Raw genomic sequence first — 16203 nt, forward strand, 5'->3', positions numbered from 1 at the left:
TCAGTTTCCACTCAGATGTCCTGCAGGACAACAGAGTGCTCTTATTGGAATAAAGTGGGACCTGTCCTTACCATTGCCCCAGGCCCTGTGTGCAGTGCAGCCTCAGGGTTTGGATATGGCATACACTAAAAACCACCCCCAAAAGAATGTGATTTAAAAGAATGTTTGCAAATCCAGATAATTTGGTTTTACTGTCTCCAGTGTCCTGGTATCAAACTTCAACCTAAGTTTTACCTCAGTTTCCCATGTCAAGGAAAACTGAAGAATGCATGGGAATGTTTAGTGACAATTCCATGCAGGAATACCTCTTCATTTCAGCCAGTTTTTATCTGCTTGTCAAAGCTGCACATTGCAAACTCATTCTCTACAAGTATTTTTTACCCACTGCAGCCCAGAAAAAGAGAACAAAACTTGCTGACTCTTCATTCCACAGTCAGATTTTGCAATACTGTAAATCCCTGTTTGCCTGCCATGCAATGACATTTTCAAATTTCATTGCTTTGGAATATCTGTTCTTGAAATCTGCAGTGTATTTTCCAAAGTCCATTTTCCATATTTTCTCAGTTGCACGTGATGGTTCGAAGTCACAGTTTGAAAATGTTTTCCAGATTATAAAAATAAAAAGTTTGCTTACTCAGATTGAGCAGTTTCCTAATTACAGCTTCAGTGAAGATGTTTGATTCCTTATTTCCTTTCTTTTATCAGCATTTTACAGTTCTGACTCCATTCTCCCCCGCCAATATTCCAGTCTTGTTATAAAAATGGTCACATTTTATGTCACATGCTTTAAATGGGGCCTGTACTGCACATGTTTTATGCTTCTTACTTGTCCACAAATTTTTCTCTAGATGTATTTTAGGTGCACATGTACCAAAGTAAGTCACTTTGCTTTCTGCACTGGAAGTCCATTATTCTTTCAGGTTAATTCCAATATTTCCTTAGATACCATCCCACAAGAGAAAAAGAAATTACTCCTAAGAGCAGGATGACCCAGCATCACAGTTTACAAATCACTTCACCCACAATTCTCAGAACAGATTAGTTATTCAAAGTGACAAAGAGAACCTTAACTTTTGTAATGTGTCAAAATCTTAATTAATAACCATTTCCCCTCACAGGAACACAGTACAAATACAAGTAATTGACTGTTTATAAAGCTATAACAAATTTGAGTTTAAATAACATTTGAGAAAAATAAAGCAATTTTTTCAGTTTATCCAATCCAAACAAATCTTCTTCTGAAGTTCTGTGTCAAGGCAGCCCTGTTAAACAGAAGAAAAGTACCTGTTGATTTTTAAGACTTAGAGGGTGGCTAAAGGTCTCTTTTATACAGGAAATTAAACTATTTGGGATTTTTTTTTTTTGTCTGGCTATATAATGTATGTATCTGAGATCTGGTGGCTGCATGGGGACATCTTTTATTCCATATCCAAACGCTGGAACTAACGATGGCACAGAAATATCACCAATCACTTCCAACATCTAAACCACACAGCTTCGGTTATTTTGGACTCACAGCTGTTCCTGTGAACAATTTGTGATGGCAAATTCTGTTCTTGCCAAACTCAGTGTTCTCCAGCAGAACTGACATTGCTGCAGCCTCGCCAACATAAAATGACCACTCATTTTTATTGAAGCTGCAGGACTTTTTCAGGAGACCACAAACACAGCAGGAAACTTGTTTGTAGCTGTTGATCACGTGCCACTCCTCGAGGTTCAGAGCTGAGGAATGCTTTGCTGGAGAAGTTACATCCCTGCCATGGTAATTCCTTCTTGTAAAGCCTTGGCTCACTTTGAGAGCACCAGTGCCTCTGCAGGAGCCAGCCTGCATTAAGCTGAGCTTATCTTTGGGCCAGGCTCCCCCCGCTCCCTGCCCACACGTCCTGACTCAGTCACACCATGGGCCTTCATGGAAATGTTCTCCAGCCACAGGACTGGATTTTGAACTGTAACAACCATCAGAGGGACCTGGAGCAAAGGACATGCCCAGGCAGTGGTGCTGCAGTGTCCCTCCTGCACAGGGGTCTCAGGTGCTGTGCACTGCTGAGGAGTGAGAGCATCCCCTCTCCAGCAGTAATGAGGACAGGCTATGCAAGGAATTAGCTGAAATACCACCTCTACTTTTCCAACAAAAAGTAAAGCACCCCACTAGTTTTGCCTTGACAGAGCCACTGACCATGAGTGTTCCTGAACTCTACAGCAACACAGCAGGGGCAAGTAACATTTCTCTCAGAGATCTACTTCTGATCTCAAAGCTGTTCCCAATGTTTATGAAAACAAAGTTTCTCATGTCTGAGCAGCTTTTCAAATTTGAGAACCCGAAGCATTATGAGTTCCTAGGTCTAGATACATACCCCAGATTTATTCTCCCCCTCTACTGGGGCAAAAATCCTCGGGAAAAACAGCATGGGTAGTGACAGGACAGGATCTGTGTCATACTTTCCCAGATCCTTAACCTGACTGGTCAGAAGATCAAGGATCCATGGCAAGAAGTCAGCATATACATAGGCAGAAATAGCTTCAGTTTGGCTCAATCCATCCCTACTACAAAAGAAAACCCAAGGCCCTTTTATTGCAAAGAGTGATCCCAAGCTTTGTGACTTTCTGTGGGGAAGTTGGCACTGAAACATTCTCAGTGCTCTGCAGTTTAAGCTCCACCAGTTCTTCCCACACTTCAGCCCATACCCTGACTGAAGGATGTGCCCTCAGGGTATAATTGAGCAGAAAAGCAGCAAGTCCTTTCCATGCAAAGTCACAGAAAAGTCTGGGACCTTAAGCTACTCACCATCAGTCTCCTTGTAACAAATACACACTATAAGTGCATCTTAAGTCCCATCCTACACTCATTCATTCATGCAAAATAACTGGCTTTATTTGGTTTCCTCACAAGTCAGATAAAAAGATTCAGTCCCTTCCATGGGAATCACGAAGGAGAAGTTTAATACAATTTACTCACCGAAGGATTTCCTTCCGAGTGAAGAACGTGCAGTCCTGTTAAAAAACAAGAGGTGTCATTGTACTACAGAAATGTTGAAAACAACTGCAAAGAACTCTTTTTCAACCTTTTGGGAGGAGACTCAGATCTGGCAGAAAAACATTAAAGATGCCATTTGTGTATGATCTGCTTTTGACTCAGAAAGCAAAGTATGCTGTAAAAGAACTGAAATATCCTAAGGACAAGCCTGTCAGTAAAAAAAAAAAAATATTGCTAATGGGAAACTCCAGGAGAAAAAAAAAAAACAGCTTGTTGAAATACTTCTCCAGTGTGGAATGACCAGACTGGAAACAAAATTAAATCCAAAAAGTGAGATACAGGCCAAAAATATTCAATAAGTGGATCTCGAAAACTATAAATAACAGATGAAGAAAAATGTCTTCTAACTTGAAGTATTTCTCTACTGGAGACAACTGGTTTAGCAATAAAAGTTATGTAGTTATTTATTAGTTATTAAGCCCTTTTGCTAACAATTACTTTGCACTGTGGTCACTTTGGCAAAGGCTCCAAACTCCTGTTGTCAGGAATATGGATAAATGGACAGCCCCTGCTCTGAACAGCAGGAAAACCAATCAGCTCTCCCTGTGCTATCCCAGAATTTGAAATAACTTACTAAAATGTGACACAGAGCTCGCTGACCATGAAAGAAGAGCTTACAAGCATTCACTTGCATTCTAAATGTGGTGGAACTGAATTTACACTGGTTTAATTCACTTTTTGAACATCTATGTTATCCTAGAGAATTCATACACTTCACCAAAGAACATGTAAGCAGTGGAAGAGTTTGCATTTCATGCATTTCTAAATCAGTCACAAAACCAGTTACAATTTCAGGTGCTGTGAAGAGACATAAATAATCAGTCCCATCCCATTAACAGGAATATCCCCTAACCTCCACTATCTTATCTAATACATATTTAAGGGAAATTCTGCCCTGCATCCCAAACTAGGAACACTGCTGGCAATGAAATATTTGATAATCAGTTGACACCATCCTTCATAAATTCAGAGAGTATGCAACTTGTTTTAGAGGGAGCTCCTGAGGGTGCATATATAGAGAACAACCACCAAAACATTCTTCCTGATTATCCACCTCTCTCACAGGCCCATGTGAGTTCTCCCCCTTTAATGTGAACACATTTAGAATATATCATCTTTTAAAATCAGCAAGTGACAAAAGAAGAGTATCAGACTGGGAACTCAAGAGTATATATAACTAGGTTGACTCTTCTAATCCTGCTCTCCTGTCAACTACTGATAAAGCATTTCTTTCCCAAGCTGAGAATCATTCTGGCCAAACACCTGCTTCTTCCAAGGAGGGGAAAAGCAAGTGGTGCAGCAGCTGAGGCAGTTAAACAGCCTGTCTCGGGTGTCTGGGTGTGCTATCAGCCCTGCTTGGTATCAATTATTGAGTTTGCCTGCTCTCCTCCATCTAAAGTGGCAGGAGCAGCAGCTCTTCCTGCACGGATTGTGTAGCAGAATCCTGTTACCAGGCACAGGAGGAAGCACCTTGTGAGCGCTGACACTGATGGCACATTGTCTGGAACAGCACTAAGTGAGATCTGAGCCTGCTCGTTAAATCCTCCTTAATTCCAGCACAATCAACAGTCAAACTGTCACTTAAGGATGATTCATTTACTAAGAAAAGGCAGGTGTAATCTCACAAATAATTGCAATGCCCTCAGCAGCAATCATCCTGTAATTAGAGAGGCTGGAGAAACAGCAGCCACTGTTACTTAACTAGCAAGCTGAAAGGGAGGGATATGCAAATGAAGACAAAGATTAAAAAGAAAAGTTACCCTTTACCTTGCAGAAATCATGCAAAAATGCTATTGGAAGACTTAAGAGGTCAGATCATAAACCAGTGTTGCTGACAGTGCACATATTTTACTTTAAGCTGAGTTGCCTCTTGTCATTGACAACAAACACTATTTTTTAATCAAGCAAAATTTTTACTAATATAAACTAAAACCCACTCACACAGAAAACCTTTATAGCAAAAGGTTTATTTATTGCAACCATCTGCCTGACCACTGTTACTGACAGCAACATTCCAGCTATTATGCCTGCCAATCCCATGGAATTGGCAGGGACGAGGGGTGCCAAGAAAACCTCCCAGGGCTTCCCAGACCACTGGCAGGGATCTTAAAGCTGCTCAGGGTCAGAGCACCACAAATGAACTGGCCTGTACCTCTGCTCCCTTTGGAATGATTTACCATCCAGAGGCCTGGCTGGCATCAAGGGGCAAGCAGAAAAGCCCCAGCTCCAAGTGATTCCCGACGGGCAGGTCCAGCCATCCCTCTGGCTTCTCCCACTTCCTCATGCCTGCCTTCTCCTCCATGCAGACTTCTCAGGGGTGAGCAGAAGAACTGCGTCAGAGGAGCCTGAAGGGAGGAACTAACGTGTTTGTGTTACCCCAGCAATGATGGATGCATTTCCAGCTCAGATCGTTGCCTTTTAGAGCCTTAGAATTGGCAGTGCTGGTACCAGAGAGGAAGGTGAAACAAGTATCTATTGATACAAGAAAGGGGTACAAGACTGACTTTTTTTTTCCTTTTTTTTTTTTTTTTTTGGAAGCACAGCCCTAAGTTGGATTAAAACCATGATGGAGCAAAGGTCTAAATAACATAATTACATTTCATAGTTGCTGGAACTAAAGCAATTTAATTCCAATTTAATTAAAGACTTTTGGCCAAAGAAACACGGAGGTGAATCATCCAATTTTCTCCTGGCTACTTCATTCATACAGAAAACACAAATGATGGACAATAAATAGTTAACATGTTCAATTCACTCTCTCATAAGGAAAGGTGAGGTGGGTCCTGGAAAGCATTTGTCATTTATGCACGGGATAACTTTGGCTGGAAGGAAGATCAAAGCTACCATGGAACACATTTGCTATTTTGTGGACTGTATTTGAGTTTATTATGAACACAAAAAGCACCCTGTCTGTTCTGTTTGGACACTTAAGCCACTGGGAGTCCCGCTAGAGAAGAACAAACCAAATACTGAACAAAAAACCATTACCAGAGTTTTGGTAATTCTTATCAATTCAACATTTCTGGCAAGAATTGATCCTGAGAATCATTGCTTTTCTTTCTAGTGCTATGCAGTGGCCTGACAGAGCCCTGCTACCAGCAGGCCCCTTGGGGGTTTTAGCTTGTCTAGAACAGAGGCTTTGCCTGACAGGTCACTGTTGCAGCCCCTGAGAACAAACGTGCTCCTTTTCCAAGAGCAACGGCCCCACTCCGTCTGTCCTCGGGCCCTAAAGAATCCAGGGAACTGGAAGGCTGACATGGGATCACTGCTGCTTTCTTGGAGGTAAAATACCACTTAAACAAATCTGCAATTATCCACTTACCATCTTATGTCTAGCAAAGACAATAAAATCAAGCAAAGGGAACATTTCCCATTGATTTCTAGGAGATCGTTCACTTGTCTGATGGGACTTGATGCTCAGATTCAGCATTTGGGTGGCTTAAATGCTTCTCAAAATACTTTGCAGAGAGCAGAGGCAGATGGTTGGTGCATTTAGGTTCCAGGGGTAGCTCTGCTCATTGGCTCATGGTACTGGGACTTTCTGCAACATTGCTTGGAGGGAAGGGTTAATAGTCTCTGCTCTTACAAATGATTTTATACAACAGCAGAATGCACATGCTGTTAGTTTCATTCTTTTATTTCCTGTGTCAGATGAAGGCAGGTTTAGGACAGAACAGACTGAAATAGGTGGCCTACTACCTTTTCCACCAGTCTGTAAAATTTTACTGCAAATTCCTAGGTCAGCTCTGCTTTATATCAAGTTCTACAGTGATTTGAACAAAAAACACTGAGAGAGAGAGAACTGTGCTGATGCTGAACTTTCTGCCAAGTGTCCACACACAGCACAACATGAGGAATGGCTCCAGGATCAGCTGTCCTGTGGGAGAGAACGCCAGCTCCTGAGGGCAGCTGTGAATGGCAGCAGAGTGCAGTGAATGGAAGGGTTTCACCCCTCCAAAAGCACAAAGCACAGCTCTGAAACCAAACTGATCCCACAGGTACGTGCACAACACTCCTCTACAGAAGGAAAACTGGAGAAATGAACAACAGAAGGAAAGAATAGAAATGCTCAAACGTGCAAAGCTGCTGTGAAACAGTTGTACATCCACTGAATTTATTTCTCCTCTAAGACAATGCATATATATTCTGCCTCTTGTATGTATAGTTTCATAAGGGCAGGTTTACTCTGATCCTGCAACAGCTTCACTGGAAAGTTTTATAAATAAGGAAATAATATAAATCAGTCAAAAAATCACTCCAAATTAAAAAAAAAAATAAAACAAAACAGCCTCAGACAAAAGCCAGGAAACTACAGATAATGGAAACCAATGGCTAACAGGACAGAGGAGATCCAGAGAGCTGAGGGAGCAGCTCTTAAGAAATGCTAAGTAGTGAATGCTGCAGCATTTTAAAAGGTAATATTTCAAGCAAATTATTTCAGAGGCTTCGTTTTTAAAATCACCAATGGTGTTCTGTTCTGTGCCAAAGCACACAATGTGTGTAAGATCATTTGATCAAAACACCATTAGAACATCATCTCCTGAAGCAATCCAAAAATCTGGTACTGGACAGAAGCAAATGAACTTCCAGATGAGACCCATCATTAACCTCACTCTGGAAATGTTTTACAAAGGCAGTATTTCTGTTCTATGTGCCATACAACTAAGACTGGTGTGGAGTTGGGCAAGACTTAGTCAGCAAGATATTTATGTATTTTCATCCCTGTGAGTGTATGAAGAGTTAATCAGTGAGTTAAAAATGCTGTTTGCATTGGAACATGGATGGAGATTTGACACACAGCTCATCCTTACTTGTCATCATACTTAATTTACAACCACAGCCAAAACAACCAAAACACCTCCTGAGTTTCAGGAGGGAAAAGCTGCAGCTTTAAGAACCAATTTATATATTCATACTGCAACATGGGAGTAAAAACAGTCAGACACTGGCCAGGACTGGGAAGAAGCAACTGCCAACAAATGTAATTTTGCTCAATCTATGTAAGCACCAAATGGTAACATGAAACCAGAATCTGACTAAAGGATAACCTCACGAAAACCTTGTGCCATTATTATGCTGCTTACATTTGCACAGGAACAGCAGTACTGCATCAAATGGAAAATACTTTTTACTCAAGATCTTGGAGAACCTGTGATGAATTTTCCAAGACCCTGATCAAACCAAGCATGGCTTTTAAATCAAAAGATAGCTCGATGACCTACTTCCACTTTGCACATGGCATTTCTTGACAGATCATAACGTAACTTGTTTCATCTGGTTTTGCAGAATTCCCAGGAAATACAGTTGAATTCCACTTTGACTTCAATTTTGATAAAGGGATAAAAGTTAGCTCTGTAATAGACAAATTCTTGTGTAAAAGGAGCAAGTAATTATTTCATAGTCCTATATTTTATTGCAATATTGCCTTGAAGACTGCCAGGGTACATAAGTCTGTTTTGAGGCTGGATTAAATAATGCAGAGTAAATAATACCATTAATGAGCAAAGTATAAATGGCTTGCAGTAAAACCAGCAATATGCCCTATACTATCTAGGTTCTGTTAGGACAAAAAAAAAAAAACAAACAAAAAAAAGGAAGAAGCAAATTTGTATCAAATTCAGCTCAGTTACTGAAGCAACCCCAGAACAGGGAATGAGGTTGACTGAGCAGTGCAGGAGTTCATCCACAGCCCAAGCACAGTTTCTCTGCCTTTCCTACTCAGTGCAGCTCTTTCTCAGGGAGGAATGCAGGGCACCAAGGCAAAAAAAGTGCCCCTGATGTTGCTTTATTGCACACCTGTATTTTCTACTGCTTCAAGCACCTTTACACAGCATCACTCAAAAAGCCCTAAAATCCCCCATTGTTTTCTTTTCTCAAAGAGACTTGACCTCCAAAATCTGTAGGCAGCTTTTAAAATGTTTTTAAAATGTTCTTTTATTGCAATGAAATGCATCTTTCTTGCCTATCAATACTTACCTTTTCCCTAACCAGACCCTGGTTAGATTTTGCATTTTGTGTATTAAAAAAAAAACCCAACAAACCAAACCAAAACCAAAATAAAACAAACAAACAAACAATCAAAACCACCAAAACAAAAATCCCTCCATTACATTAACAACCAAACCCCCCCAAAAAAAACCCAAAAAAACACAGCCAGAAACCCAGAGCAGCCAAGTACTTTAAGGGCATAAGAATCAGAAATGTCCAGTAGAATTCATTTTCTTACAGGGCCAGGTTTTTAAATGAGGTGAATCTCCATGAGGAAACCAGTGCCAGCAAAAGCCTCACTTCCAAAACATTTCACTAATCTTATGAAAATTTAAAGATCTGCCAACTAGAACACTATTTTAATAACAAGTGATAGGATCTTAATAGCAGGTGATATGACAAGGTGTTAGGAGATTTACAGCTGTCCAGTCTTTCTTTGATCTGCCTCTACCTCTTTTCAATTAAAAAAAAAGAAAGCTGAAAGGTTCAATATTATAAAGTCCTATTACATGTCTCTTTTACAAACAGTTTCAACTGGTTACCCATCACCAGTCTTAATGAAGAGCACTCAAAAGACTTGTCCATTAAAAACACTGAGGTCATCCTGTGAGTGACCAGATTTCATTTAAATGTAAAGGTTCTGCTAAAAAGTGGCTCTACAATATGAGAGTTTACATGTAAAAAAAATGTATAATCAGGCATTTCACAAAGTTTTAGATAAATCCAATAAGGCTATTTTATTTCATTAATATCATATTCATGATCTGAGATTTATGTATGCTTGCTCTTCAAGCAGGTGATTTTTCTGCAGCTTCACCTTTACTCCCTAAAGCCAAAGTCACTTATACATGATTTTACCAAACTTTAAGCACGTGAACTTCTCACTTTTCCATCTCACAGTGTCTCCTCCAGAACAAGCACATAAAGCATACTGAATTTTTAAAAAATTATAAAAATTTCCCTACTAAAGTAGTATTTAGGTGCTATGAGCTCAAAGCAATTTGTACTAAAGAAAGGCAGAAGCTACAACCAGATAAGGCAGTGTCCAGAAATATGTTTAAATAAAGAAATTATAAAGTCTAACCATGAGTTGAGTGAGGTTTTGAACAGTCTTCCAATAGGAACTGTAGGGAAGTCAAAGAAAACCCAGACCATATTTTATATAAAGGATTGAGCTGATTCTTTTGTTTCTGCCATACTGAGATATGAACACTGTACCCCTGGGTATTATTGCAAGGAGTACAGTACTAACTCAGAGACACACAAACTCACAAGAAATTGCCTAGTTCTCCTTTGGGGAAAAAAAAAAAAAAAGATGAATCAATGGTCCATTTAAAAAGCAATCCCTTCCTGTACACTGGGGTACAGATGAGCACACCAGACTGTTGCAGAGGGGCCCGTGGTACACAGTGTTTTACTTTGGTCCAGTGTTCAGAGGCCCTGGTAACTCAGCTGCTGGCTCAAGGCATGAAAACCTGCATTTAAAAAATTATAGGACCATTGCCTCATTGTCCCCTTTTCTGTTCTGAAGGAATTCCCCAAATGGGAACAGGGCAGGTAAGATGGCAAACTCTGAGGCCAACAGTTCCATTTGTATGACACCAACTGCCCTCTCCCCCAGGATGCAGTGGAGGGACAGGAGCTCTCTGTGGGGGGGGCTACAGAAGTCAGACCAGGATCTCTGGGTTTAAAAGATACAAGAGTGATGCAAAACTAATGGATCAGAGCAAATCACCACCAAAATTAGGTCCTTATCTGATTCTTCACAGCACGAGGCAAAGGTTCCTTCCTGACAAATCCTGCGGGTCAGTGATTGTCCTGAAACTCGTTATTTTATGGCACTCACCACACATAACAAGTGCTATTACTAGTCAAAAATTATCCAGCACTACACTAATGAACTAAAGTCTGCCTGTAACAGAGAAATCCCAAAGGTGACTCAATCCACCCGGCCCAACTCCTGCCAGGCTTCGAGATCAATTACCCGGCATTAGGAAAGGCAGGGGCTGCAAGAGCCATTAGAGAGAGGCAATTTCTGCCTGAAGAGCAGTGAATTAGGGATGACATTTCAGCTCTTGCATTTGCCAGTTTATGTCAAGAAGATAGCATTAATTCCATTTGGATTTTGTTTTGTTTCGCTGCAGTTGTGCTCTGTTCTGTGTTCACTTGCATTGTGAGCAGGATGACAGACGCTTCACAGATCTTTGATTTCCCTCTTGCCTCTCCAGCAGGGAGGTGAAAAAGCCTATTTGGATCTATTTGGACTACTAAGACCATTAACTTAGACTAATATATTGCAGTGACAGACTGCTGGTGAGGGTGAGATGTGTGACAAAGTGGAAATTAAAGAAGGGCCATTTGCACGTTTCCTGCAATGACAAGGAAAAGGCGAGGTATTTATAAAAGCATTTAATTTATGCCTTATTTTCAACATGGGATAATGGTTCAAAGCATTTTAGCATCCACCCCTAGCCTGACTCTGTGGATAAACATTTACACCTGTGAAAAGTCCATGTTAGCAGGAACTTGAGATAAAATTAGTAACTAAAATAATAGTTTCCACTTCAAGGGCTTGAATCAAAGATCCCAATGGTAAATCGTTATTATGACTGGACCTGCCCCTTGGTTATCATAAGATAAACTGAATCTTGACTTCCTGCACTATTAATTCTGTGTTTGTCACTTTCTGTAGAAGAACAGAGCCCTGTCTGCATCTCTTAGTAAGGAGTCAGCTGTGCACAACAGCCTCCTTCAGCACACTTCTACTCCATGCAGCACCTCACTGGATTGTCAGAAACTTGTTCAAGATGCTCATTGTGCAGAGAGCTGCCTGCAATCCATTTCAGGAAGATTTGCAGTGTGCTGAAACATGACTGGAAAGTGGGAATTATTTTTTACCCTATTAAAAAAAAAAATCAGTTGATGCAACATGAGTAAATAGAGAAGTGCCGAGTTATCCCTGACATAAAATGCAACACCACTTCTGTTCAGGCAAGAAACTGCCATCCAGGAGTGGATGCAAGTGTAACAATCCCTGTTCTGGACTTACATTAAGCATATTTCTATGACTTATCCTTAGGAGAAGTGAATTTAGACAAGACCTCCTTTTTTTCCCTTTCCCCTCTATTGTCAGCAAAGGCATCGGGGAGAGAAAGAGAGATTATTGCTACACTTTGTCAAGCTCATCACAGTCTTTATCCTGCTTCCTAGTCCGGGCATTGAGGATGTGACTTTTCCTGGTATACAGAGAGGGAATTATACTATGTATATTTAACAACCCAGCCTTTGAATACCGTTACAGTTGCTGGAAGGAATAGTAGAATGTGTGCATGCAGGTTACAAAGGGAGTTTTCAATCATATTAGAAAAGAAAAACCATTCCTCAAACCAAACAAAAAACCGAATCAGAAACATATGAAGATTACTCCTTCCCATCTCCCAATGCAAACCGAGATATCTTACCTGGTAGGCATCTAGCTGTTCATCAGTAAATATCGTTTGCTTATTACCCATCTTAAATGAGGAATTCTTCCTCTCTGCAAATGCACCCCATTAGGAGCAGCTGGATTCCTCTGTATCGTAGGCATTTAGAGCACGTATACTCCGAGAGAGCGCCGAAAAAATCCCAGAGCCTGCATTGAACTGGTTGTGCCCGTGCCCGACCGGTGAGGAAGGACGCGGCACCGGGAAATCTTTGCAGAGGCTTGACTGGAGCGCGCCAGGAGGGAAGAGCGTGTGAAATCACGGGCAGGTGCCGTCCAAAGCCAGCGATGCCACACTCCCCTTTTCCAGGGGCTTTTCTGAGAGGCACACGGAGCTTTTATAACCCCAGAGCCGAGCGGGCGGTGCTGGCGGAGAGCAGCTCCCTGGTGCCTCGGGGCTCACTCCGGGGTTCCAGGACGCTCTTCCCGGCACCTCCAGCTTTGGGAGCAGCTCTGCGTCAGCCGGTGGCGCTCGGCAGCGCAGTCGTGCTGCACAGACAGCCACGGAGCAAACCTGGGCAGCGGGAAGGGCCCCGGCAGAGCACAGCTCCTGCGGCCGCTCTGCCCCAGAGCCCGGGAGAGCTGCCAAAGGCGCTCAGGGCTGCGGGGAGGCTCGCGGTGCCCGGAGCATCCCCGCCACATCACCAGTAAATGCCCACATCTGCACCGCCAAACTCCCGGGGACAGTCAATGCGAGCACTCCTTCTCACAGTAAAAACAACAACAACAAAAAAAATCATCAAGATTAAAGCAGTTTAACAGACGCTAATCTGAGTCCTTAGGCTGAAGCGAGCACAGCTGGGAAGGAAAAAATACTACCGCAGCCTGAAGCAAAAGCACGAAGTGCCAGCAGAGGGCTCCCGGGATGGTGTCTTAGTTCACCACAACACTATTTCCGTGAAAATTAAAAAAAAATAAAGAGCATCTCTGAGAAGCAGCCAGACAAAATGAATAAACTCAAACAAAATTGTATTATCTGACATCTGCAGAAGGGTAAGCTCCTACAGCAACAGCAGGGGGAAGGCTGAGTGAGAAAGGATGGCAACAAGGAAGAAAGACCTGTTGTAAGTTCACTTTCCATTCATGCACAAAGGAACGGGAGAGGGTAAAACTAAAGTCTTTATTTACAGCTCTGTCGATGGTCATTATTTCCTCGTCAAGGAAGGTTAGGAAGGTTAATAAAACCACTCCCAAGACTTGCCTTGTGCTTTTCCCTACAGCTACTAATGATCCTGACCTGATAACCTGATAATTGGGTAATAGTTCACTTTACCTTGGCATATAACGACAAAGAACAAACATTTAACAGTAATACCAAAAGTAAATATATTGTATACATAGTAAAAATATCCTATGGAGTGTGTTGGATGTGTAGTAAAAACATTCTACAAAGTGCTGAACCACAGCCTGTTCTAAGAGAGGGCTTATTCAAATTTTAACATTTAGAATGCAGGTTTGAGTAGCTGCAAACCAGCACTGCCCTGAGCTACAGAACCACAGTGTATTACCATGTATAGAGAATAAACGGCTTGGGATGAGCATGTGTGCAACAAGGCTTATCAGGGATAAACAAACATCAGAATTGTAACAAAGAAATGGATTCTACCAATGACAGTTTGATGCTACTGCGGTGGATAAAATGTTGCTTTTCCAACACATGATGGATGGGAGGATGCTCAGCCCCCATAAATGTGTCTGGAAGTGCTTTCCTGTAAGAGAAGGCTTCCTGGGCCTGAGCCCTGCCTGAGGAAAGAATAAACAGCTCGAGAAAGAGGCAAAACTCATGTCCCTCAAACTGGTGCAAGTGCCAACTGTCCCATTAAACTGCATTTGCTCTGATGAGCAGGAACTCTTTAGGAGAGGTTTTAATGCTAAAGAAAACAAACAAAAGAAAAGCTTGTGTGAAAATTTGTTGGGTTTATGATCTTACCTGTCTAGCTTAAGAAAATTCACTGTGTTAGAAGACGGAGGTTTCTGACTGCATTTCATTAAGCCTAATTTATCCATAATAAGTAAAAATGACCCTTTTTTTAAGGTGCTTTGCACAAGACAATGTCTTGCCTCAGGGACAAAATAATAAAAAAAATAAATAGTGGTTTCCTAAACAGACTAAATTCAATAGAATGAATTTCCTCATAGGGAGTCTCAATACAGTGATCACTAGGAAAGACTGTACTGATATCTCTACACAGGCATCATTTTTCTAGGCAAAATAAACACTGATGGGTTTATTACTGTGTTGTTCAGCCCTTCTCAGGACAGATCCAAACCAGACTCCAGCCAACCTTATTATGGTGACACCCACGAGACACAGATCAATAGGTCTCAAAAATATGTGTGAAAAATTTCTCCCCTCAGTTTGCAATCAAAGTGCAACCCCAGAACAGAAATGCATATACAGTAAGAAATACAAGAACACAAGATGAATGTACTGATCAGCTGTGGAAAAGAAAGACGGCACAACAGAAGAGCCAATATTTGCAAAGTATACTCAAGCTTTGAAACCAAGAAACAATATTTCACATAAATATTTAGGACAGGTGTCTGCAAGGCCAATTTGGATTTTAAAGACTAAAAGTGAAAATCAGCAGTAGTTACCAGAAGAAAATCAGTGTCAAGAGAACTCTGCACACTTGCCCTACAGACATCAGAGTGGCAATTCTCAAATCAAAGCACTATCAAAACCAAGATAAAACATCAACAGAGGAAAAGGTGTGAGTACCTCTGGTGTCCTGTGATGGAAAAAAAAAAAAAAAAGGGCAAGTAACACCCAGAAAATGGAGGCTACAAATCTTGTCTATTGTCAAATATCAGTTCTGAGAACTTCCACTCACAAGTTCAGGACAAGAGGGAACTGAACACACAGTCTGAGTCCTTTGCTTTTAAACACAGCCAGGACTGAGCTGAGTAAATGAAAAGGCTGGAATTAATCTGACAACTATCACCAAAAACTCGTACAAAATTGTACTGAGACAACCCCCAAATTTTGATGTTGCCAAAGTGAAAGAAAGGCAGGAAAAGCTTTTAAAAGCTGTTCTTCCCAGAGGTCTGAGCTCGAACTGCCTTAGTTCTCGTTCGGTGCTTTACTCTCAGGAACACCCCAAGCTACGGAACCACCTCAGCCAGGAACAACCAGCATTTGTGACCCGGCTGGGGGATGTGGAGCAGCCTCGGTGCTGGGGAGGGGGCACTGCAGCCCTGGCCCCCACAGCCCCTCCCGGAACCGCCTTCGGATAACGAGACAAGTGCCTCACAAAGGAAGGCAAATACCAACCTCGAAGTGCCCCATTTCAACAACTTTGGGGCTTAATACTTTAAAGTGCCTGGGTTTTGTTTTTCATCTGCTGCCACAAAAACTCTGACACTTCTTTCTTATCAACAACAGCTATTTTTCCAGTAAACTACCTGATTCTAGAAGCTGAGATTTTATAAAGGCTTCGGAAATGGAAAACCGGTTCTGTTTGTCGATGCCACAGCGGTGCCTCCTCAGACACCGCCACGGGGCTCCCGCGGCCTCCGGCGGCACCGGCGCCCCCCGCACGGCCGGGCTGCGGGGGAGCCCCGCGGGACGGGCTCGGACCGCCCGGGGCAGCGGCCGCAGGAGCTGAGGGCCCGAGGGCAGGACCGAAGGAACCGAGGGCAGGAGCTGAGGGCCCGCGGGCGGGAGCGGCTCAGCCCCGGGCGAGGGCTGAGGGCCCGC

At 42.1% G+C, this 16203-nt stretch overlaps 1 protein-coding gene across 8 annotated transcripts in view; it reads right to left on the minus strand.

Annotated features, from left to right (window-relative positions):
* Positions 1 to 16203, minus strand: part of CIB2 (calcium and integrin binding family member 2) — a 45980-nt gene that overhangs the window by 27628 nt on the left and 2149 nt on the right. For 2 of the 8 annotated variants that reach the window (XR_010433679.1, XM_064668416.1), the window contains exons 1-2: positions 12484 to 13129; positions 2957 to 2991 (exon numbers count right to left, since the gene is read on the minus strand). The exons of 1 other annotated variant lie outside the window; for it this stretch is intronic. Coding sequence is in view for 3 of the 7 variants with exons in the window: in XM_064668416.1 (XP_064524486.1) it covers positions 2957 to 2991; positions 12484 to 12534 (86 nt within the window). In the remaining 4 variants the exon portion in view is untranslated. Of the gene's footprint in view, positions 1 to 2956; positions 2992 to 5211; positions 7266 to 12483; positions 13147 to 15908; positions 16154 to 16203 lie in introns of those variants that run through there. 5 more of the 8 variants (XM_064668420.1, XM_064668417.1, XM_064668419.1 and 2 more) reach the window with 5 other exon arrangements.

Source organism: Pseudopipra pipra, chromosome 12, assembly GCF_036250125.1.
Source record: "Pseudopipra pipra isolate bDixPip1 chromosome 12, bDixPip1.hap1, whole genome shotgun sequence".
Taxonomy (NCBI): Eukaryota; Metazoa; Chordata; class Aves; order Passeriformes; family Pipridae; genus Pseudopipra; species Pseudopipra pipra.